At 30.5% G+C, this 9,246-nt stretch overlaps 1 protein-coding gene across 1 annotated transcript in view; it reads left to right on the top strand.

Annotated features, from left to right (window-relative positions):
- Nucleotides 1-9,246, top strand: part of mora (cysteine and histidine rich domain containing protein) — a 35,319-nt gene continuing 26,073 nt past the window's right edge. The window contains exons 1-2 of the mRNA XM_072531847.1: nucleotides 1-215; nucleotides 2,570-2,820. Of these exons, the coding sequence (XP_072387948.1) occupies nucleotides 137-215; nucleotides 2,570-2,820 (330 nt within the window). The 5' untranslated portion in view covers nucleotides 1-136. The remainder of the gene's footprint in view (nucleotides 216-2,569; nucleotides 2,821-9,246) is intronic.

Genomic DNA, 9,246 nt, shown 5'->3' with positions numbered 1-9,246 from the left:
TCACACAATGTCAGCAACAGCAAAATGTCAGTTTGATTAAGGAATTAGGATTTGCACGTTATATGTTTAAAAGTTGTAAAAGGTTCATAAAAGTATACTTATTAGTAAGTTAAGATAATTTTGAAAATAAATAAGAATGTCTAACGAAAAATCATTGCTTCAATGTTACAATAGAGGTTGTGGTCAAAAATTCGATCCAGAAAAAAATAATAAAGGTAAGTAAGGTTAGGTTTATACAGAATATGATGGTCTTTTCTAGAATTCCATTTATAAAATGTCCTTAAATTTGAGAACCATAATATGGTAAATAGTACAGACGTTAAATAACATAAATCCTTCTAACAATATGTCATTTAAAAGTTCCTGTTCCTCCTAAAATGCAATATTTTACATGATGAAGAAATATATATATATATATATATATATATATATATATATATATATATATATATATATATATATATATATATATATATATATATATATATATATATATATATATATATATATATATATATATATATATATATATATATATATATATATATATATATATATATATATATATATATATATATATATATATATATATATATATATATATATATATATATATATATATATATATATATATATATATATATATATATATATATATATATATATATATATATATATATATATATATATATATATATATATATATATATATATATATATATATATATATATATATATATATATATATATATATATATATATATATATATATATATATATATATATATATATATATATATATATTAAACCTCTCAGGAGGCCAGACTACTTCTAGCAGATTAAGTGCATATAGGTTCCATTCAATACAATTGTGAATGTTTCGGTAAGAACCTACTCTTTATTTTATAGTTGTGCCTCTGCAGGAAACAATTGATGGTAAAGGCTCAGTCCAGTGTAGTAATAGTTATAATGTATCATTTGTTGCATTCCTGTAACTAGTATATCATAAAGAAGAAAAACTTTTACATAATTTTTACAACAATCTTCTTTTTGTAGAAACTGATTTGGAATTTTTATGTAGTCAAAGTAGTTGTTAAGCATTCATTCTATAGACTTCATTGTTCATACTTAAGAAGAGGTTGTATCCACAGCTGTTAAAAAGCTGTTTATTACTGGCTTTATTAATAATAGGTTCTTATAAGAATTATCTTCTGCCAGTTTATACTGAAAAACCCATGTTCTCAATAAAAATCAAAACAGATTTCTTAATGATGTTCGTGGTCCTATGTTTAGTGCAGATATTCAGGAGAGATGGTTTAATTATTATTATAGATTTACTGATGGTTCAAAAAAGGCAATATCAGTGCATGATAGGGACATGTGCAGTATACCATCAGAATTCTGGACAACAGTATATAAGTTATCTGATAAAGCCACCATCTACATAACTGTAATTCTGGCATTCAAGTTTGCTCTTGACAATCTCCATGTCTTGACAAAGAAAATAAAGGACTGTAATATTTATTATAACTTAGTCAAGTACAGTAGAAAGAATAAGTTTAAAAAATAAATCCACCATCTTGAAATAAAGGTTTTAAAATTGTATTACGATGTTTCAAGGCTTGGAGGAAAAGTGATGTCTTGGATCAAAGGTGATTCCAAGATAAAAGGTAACATAATAGTAGAAGCCTTCAGATAAATTCATTATTAAGTGGTGCAAACATAAACAACATTATTCTACTGGTATCAGATATAGGTGTATGTAGTGAATATTGACTCAAATTAAAATGGCAGGCAAATTATATGAAATTGAAAAGAGAGTCATTCTTCAAATAATGAGAACCCAAACTTCTCCAAAAAGATTTTTTATAAAAACTGTTAAAAACAATAAACTACAAAATTAATCTATCACATACTCCAAACTGTACCTGTGGGAAATATGGAGATTTAGCACATATATTATTAGAGTGTCAAAAACAAAAAGGAAATTTTGCCTCATATTATATACAATATTACATAAATATTGTAATAAACCATATGGTATGAAAAATTTGTAAAACAAAATAAAAAGAATTAAACAAAAAGAAGATAAAAAAATCGAGTTCATAAACAAAAAAAGTACTCAATGAATTACATTTTTTAGTTTACATTCACTACTAACTAAAAACTCTGATTGTAGACCTGTGAATCTGTATGACTGTCAAGTTACAAAATAGTCTGGTCAAATGGGCTATGCCAAGGATATAAAGAAAAAACAGTATTGATATTAGTAAACAATGTTACTTATAGCTATTTATATATATATATATATATATATATATATATATATATATATATATATATATATATATATATATATATATATATATATATATGTATAACAAAAACCTTTTTACCATGACATTGTCTTTTTGTCCCTTTGCCATATTGATCTTGTAATTTTTTGTTCGAATTTATTCTGTACAATTAACTAACCACAATTATTTTTGTTTAAGAAGAAATACATGTGTTAGAACTTTAATGCACCATTTAATTATTTATAATCTTCACCAATCTATTATTACTATAGACTCTTGCAGACATCATCCTGGTGAACCTGTATTTCATGATGCATATAAAGGATGGAGCTGTTGCAATAAAAAATGTACAGATTTTACGGAATTTTTGAACATAAAAGGTTGTACACTATCCAAACATTCTGACATCAAACCGGTAGAGCCTGAAAAACCAGTAGTTAAAGATATAGATGTAAATGAAGTCATCGAGGTTAAACCCATAGTTCAAGCAGCATTGGAGAGGCCTTCCTTTAATACTCCTTTAGTAAGTCATTTTAGTACCACTATAATCATAATTTTATTGACTATTAATTATGTTAATTTGGAAATACCTATATAATGCTTGTACAGTATTGTGCGAATTAATGTGAACAGAGATCGAAATTCAGTTTTCATAAGTTGGCACATCTGCTGTGCCTATTCTGTCAACTGTTTTGTCAAAAAAACAACATAACCTCAAAAACTTATTAGTATATTGTTCAAAACACCTGCTTTGTGTTTTATATCATTATTATATTTTGTTGTATCTCAGGTTATGTGCAAGTTGGTGTTATTTTCATTGATTTAACTGTGCAATCCGGTTTAACTTTTTAATATGGATATCACTCCTAGGAAAAGAGAAAGGATCATAACACTTAGTGAGCATACACCAATGACTCAGAGGGACATTGCAAAGGAGTGTTGTGTAAGTTTGGGTGCAGTAAACAAAATAGTTAAACAAATAAAGAAAACAGGGTCAGTTGAAGTGCAGCGGAAAGGAAAATGTGGAAGAAAACGGAAGTCTACTCCTCGAGATGAAGCCTTTCTCATGCACGATAGCAAACTTCATCCCAGAAAAACAAGTTATTACCTCCAGTCATCATCATCATCACTGGCTCGACAACCCTTTTTGGGTCTTGGCCTGTTCCAGGATTCTTCTCCATTCTAATCTGTTTCGTACTTTTTTTCTCCAGTTTTTTATTTTTAAGGTTGTTATATCATTTTCTATTTGTTCTAAGTATCTCAGTTTCGGTCTTCCTCTTGTTCTTTTTCCTACTGGCATCTGTTTGAATATTTTGTTTGGTATTTCGCCTTCTTCCATTCTTTCTACATGTCCTATCCAACGCAGCCGTCCTATTTTAATGAATGTTATAATATCCGGATCCTGGTATATTTTGTATAGTTCAGAGTTGTATCGTCTTCGCCATATTCCGTTTTCTTTTGTGCCCTTATATATGTGTCGCAAGATTTTTCTTTCGAAGGTGGCTAACAACGTTTCCTCTCTTTTAATGAGTGTCCAGGTTTCTGAGCCATATGTGAGTACCGGTCTTATTAGGGTTTTATATATTTGGCATTTTGTCTTTCTTGCGACGTTATCTGATCTTAGGTGTCTAATTAAGCCATGGTAACATTTATTTGCAATAAATATTCGCCTCTTCACTTCCTCCGTAACGTTATTATCAGACGTGACTAGGGATCCCAAGTATATAAAGTTTTTTACCCCCTCTATATTGTATTCTTCTATTGTTATATTTTGTGGCTGCCTTATTTCTGCGTTTTACTTACCTGCATATATTTTGTTTTGGTCTGATTGATTTTAAGACCTCCAGTAAGATTTAGAAAAGGCTGGAATAAAAATTCACGACTCAACGATACACAGATGTCTCTTAGAAGGAGGGAGAAGAGCCGTGAGACCGCAGAAGAAACAACTTCTGACAGCGCCTATGATGAAAAAAAAAAGACTAAATTGGACAAAAAAAAATACGCTCATTGGAGTGCAGAAGATTGGAGAAAAGTGTTATTTTCTGATGAGACCCACTTCCTAGTGCAGGGCCAGCGATCAAAATTCGTACGAAAGGCAGCCAATGAGTCACTTTCAGCTAGCCATATTAACCAAACAGTTAAACATCCCACCAAAAAAATATGTTCTGGGGCTGTTTTTCATACTCAGGAACTGGCACTCTTATTCCTATTGAAGGTATGATGAACAGTGAAAAGTACAAAGCCATGCTAGGGCAACGATTAGCTATAGAGCTTGACAAAGTGCAGGCCGAAGGGACTGCAAATTTTTCAACAAGATTCAGCTCCATGCCATGTATCGAAGGTTATGATGAAATACTTCAAGGAAATAATATTACCCTTCTTGTTTGGCCTGGGAATTCACCTAACCTTAATCCTATTGAAAATTTGTGGGCAATATGTAAGGCTAATATCCTTGGATGTTGGATTACCCAAAATCTAGATCCATCCTTCGAAATTCGATGTAGAATTGAACAGGCAAGAAACTCATTTCAAAAGTGCAAGCCTCTATTATCCAATAACTCATTAAATTTGGAAATCCGTGAAAAGTTTACAAGATGTTACGTGTGGTCTGTACTTTTGTATGGATGTGAAACTTGGACTTTAAACGCCGATATTATGAATAAAATCGAGGCGTTTGAGATGTGGTTGTATCGAAGGATACTAAAAATTCCATGGACTAGCAGAACCAGAAACGAAGAAGTTCTTCGAAGAATGGGACATCAACGAACTCTATTAAATATTATTAAGAGGCGTAAACTAGAATATCTTGGACATATAATCAGAGGACCAAGATATGAGTTCCTTCGGCTAATTCTCAACGGTAAAATCGAAGGAAAGAAATGGATAGGACGGAAGAAACTCTCTTGGTTGAGGAATTTGCGGCAGTGTTTGACAGCGGACCAATTGCTACACGTAGCGCAAGACCGAGATCTGTATAAAAATATTATAAGCATGGTAGTCGCCGACGTTCCGTAGGGATATGGCACTCTAAGAAGAAGATGTAAGGCTAAACTGCAAAAATTTGACTGTATGACAAAAACAAATATGGTGGAAGCAGTGATTAAGGTGTGGTTTAGAGATGAAGCAATCACAAACAATTGCAAAAAACTTGTGGATTCCATGCCTAGAAGACTCCAGGAAGTGATAAAAGTAAAAGGGGGACATATTAAATACTTATTAATGAAAAAATCTCGTGTAAGTGTACCTAAATTTACCTTTGGCCTAAATAAATCATATTTACAAATTACTGAATTCTGTTTGTTAACATTAATTCGCACAATACTGTAAGAAAGTATAGAATAAATCAAAAATAAAACCAATTCTAAATAAAACAAATAAAATGTGTGATATAACATTTTAAACTTGTGCATTTAAGATTATTTTGGTAAAAATTCTTTAAATAGAAACAAATATTCTAGTTTATGTTAATTAAATTTTATTCATTCAGTACACTGCACTTTTCTCCAGTGTCTGGTAAAAATAAGGTCCATTTGCTCAACTCGGGCACATTTTGACAGAGTCATAGCTGGAAACCTACAACACAAAAGTTTCTAGCTCGCAGTATTAACAGCTTTAATAAACTTTTATTACAGACTTCTTTCATTGAAAAAAGAAGAATTATTATAAATAGTGGAAGTGTATACTAAACCCATAAAATTTTGGGTAGTATATATTTAAAAAATATATTTCAGTTGTTATAATTTAACATAACTATTTATTATATGGTACAAATAAATAAATATTGATTGTTGGTAATTCGTAAAGTTCCATTTTATTTACTATTTAGTTTGTTTACTATTAATATTGTGCATGTGCTTGGTTATATAGTAATTTCCAGCCACTTTTAGTCTCCCAAAAAGTAACTACCTTCGCAAAAAAATAATTACTAAATTCACTAGACAATCATATCTGAGAGGCAACAGCGCGTTGTGCGAAATAAAAGTGTTAAACATTTTTACCAGTGTTTATTCCGATTTTTGAGGTAATAGTGAGAAATAAAATCCAAACTATACGTGAAAAATTGTATGAGGACATAAACTCTCTGCAGTGCAAAGAAAATTGGCAAAAAGTGACCTGTAAGTAAGTTTTAAAACATTTTATTGTATTCAAAACAAAACGACATTTAGAAATTCCAGTTCTTTTAATAACAGATAAGAAGACAAGTCTTGATCAAATTGAATGCGACGTTGCCGGTTATCCAAAAAGTTTCAAAAATCCAAGAAAGGAAATCCGCTAATTAATAATATTAACTAAATAAACAAAATTTAGAAGAAATAAAATATTTAATAAATTTAAATTTCATACTCAATTATTGCTTGAGAAGTTCTAGAGCTTCTGACGGGTTGACCGGAGAACTAGAACTTACCGCTTGCTATAATATAGAGTAAAAAATACATAAAAAAGAAATAAAAATGGATAGCGATGATGACTACACCTCAGAAGACAATAAAAAAAGAAGTCGAAAGGAAGATGATGAAGATATTTTCAACAAGAGCAAGAAACTTACCAGAACACCAACCAAACAACAGAAAGATGAAAACAAAATAGATCAGCTTTTAAAAATGATGCAAAATTTAACAGATCAAACAAAACATCTAACAACGGAGGTAAAAGGAATAAAAGAAGAACAACGAGAATATAGAAATGACCTCAGAGAATTAAAAAAAGAAATAAATGAATTCAAACAAAGTAACCAACAACTAAAAAAGGAAAATGATGAAATGAAGCAGGAACTAAAGATAGTGAAAATGAAGGTAGAACAGCTCGAGAAAGAGAGAAAGGCTAACAATGTTATTGTCCAGGGTCTACCGATGGATACAAATAACCCAAATGTAGTCAACGAGATTATGGCAAATTTCGTGGAAAAGGAATTAGGCATTAAAGTAGAAATAGAAGATGCTTATAAAATAGGCGACAAAACATGTCTTGTAAAACTAAAAAACAGAAATGAAAAAATTAAAATCATGAAGAACAAAAACAAACTAAGGGCATCAAAGCCAGAAATATACATCAATAACGATCTAACGCAAGAAGAGATGAAGATCCAACAAGAAATACGGAAAATTGCAAAATTTCAACAAGAAAAAGGTATGAACACCAGAGTAGGTTATCAAAAATTAAATATTGACGGGGCTATATGGAAATGGAACAAAGAGAAGAATGAACTGGAAAAGGCAAACCAAGACACGCCAAAAAACCGATAAAACAACAAATATCGTACACACAACAAAAAACGGAAACGAAAATGACAAAGGAAAAGGACATGAATAGATTAGATAAGATAAAACAGACGAGCAGGAAAAAATATAATAGAAAAATGAAAAAACGCGATGAACTAAAAATAAGTACGTGGAACATCAGAACAATGCTTGAACCAGGAAAAATGCAGGAGATTGTCTCAGAACTAGAAAGATACCAAATTGATATTGCAGTGATTCAAGAAATTAGATGGGCAGGTCAAGGAGAAATAAATAAAAAAAACTACACACTACAGTATTCGGGACATGGAAAACAAGGTCAATATGGAGTTGCTTTCATAATTATGGGAAAAATAAAAAATAACATTATGCAATTTAAACCAATAAATGAACGTATGGCTTACCTGAGAATTAACGCCAAACCATTTAATATATCAATCATAAACGTATATGCTCCAACTGAAAGTGCTGCTGCGGAGGAAAAAGACAAAATGTATGAGGAACTTGAACGAGAAATGGAGAATTTACCTAGAGAAGACACAATACTGGTAATGGGAGATTTTAACGCCCAAGTAGGTAAGGAAGACTACATTAACCAAGTAGCAGGTAAACACACATTACACGAAAAAACAAATGACAATGGTCAAAGATTATGTAACCTAGCAGCTAGTACCAATATGATTATCATTAGTACAAATTTCGAACATCCTAAATACCATAAAGTAACATGGATTTCCCCAGACCAAAAAACATGGTCCCAAATAGACCATATTCTGATTACAAGAAGGAAACAAACATCGGTTACGGACGTGAGAACTTACAGAGGTGCGCATGCAGACACAGATCATTTTATGGTGACTGCAAAGGTAAAACAAAAAGTCAAAAGAACTCTAAAAAACACGACAATGAAAGACAAATGGTACGTAGAAAAACTGAATGCTCCAGACATAAGGATTAAGTATGCTGATGACATGAACAAAAAACTAAAGGAACAGTGTAAATATACAAAGGATATAGAAACAGAATGGAGAAATTTAAAAAAATGTATAAATGAAACAGCGGATGTACACATAGGAATAAAAAGAAACAAAAAAAAACAAGAATGGTATAATGAAGAATGCCATAACATGCTAAAAAAGAAGATAGAAATTAGACAAATGTGGATAAGAACAAATAGACAGGATTATAGGGAAGAATACAATAGAATAAGGAATGAATGTAAGAAAAAAATAAGGAAAATTAAACGCGCCTGGTTAGATGATAAGATAAAAGAAATAGAAAAAGAAAGTAAGAACAGAAACACAAAAGCATTTTATAAGAAAATTAGCGAGCAAAACAAAACTTTTAAAGGAAAGATAAAAGGCATAAAAGATAAAAATGGAAAAGTATCAGAAAATGATGAAGAGTATAAAGAAATTTGGACTCACTATTTTAAAGAATTATTAACAGAGCAAGAAGATCAAGACCTAAATGAAAACGTAGAAGAAGAGACAATGATGTTAGGAAACCAGCTAGAAAGACCAACAAAAGAGGAAGTTGAGGAAATTATAAATAGCAGCCGTAATGGTAAATCTTCAGGATCAGACGGGATCAATATGGAACTTATAAAATATGGTGGTGAAGAATTAAAAGAAAAACTGTACAATTTAATAAAAGACATATGGGACGAAGAAAAAATGCCGGAAGAATGGAACAAAGGACAAATTATCACG

Source organism: Diabrotica undecimpunctata, chromosome 5, assembly GCF_040954645.1.
Source record: "Diabrotica undecimpunctata isolate CICGRU chromosome 5, icDiaUnde3, whole genome shotgun sequence".
Taxonomy (NCBI): Eukaryota; Metazoa; Arthropoda; class Insecta; order Coleoptera; family Chrysomelidae; genus Diabrotica; species Diabrotica undecimpunctata.
Note: the sequence above shows the minus strand (reverse complement) of the source record. Positions and strands in the feature narration are given on the sequence as shown.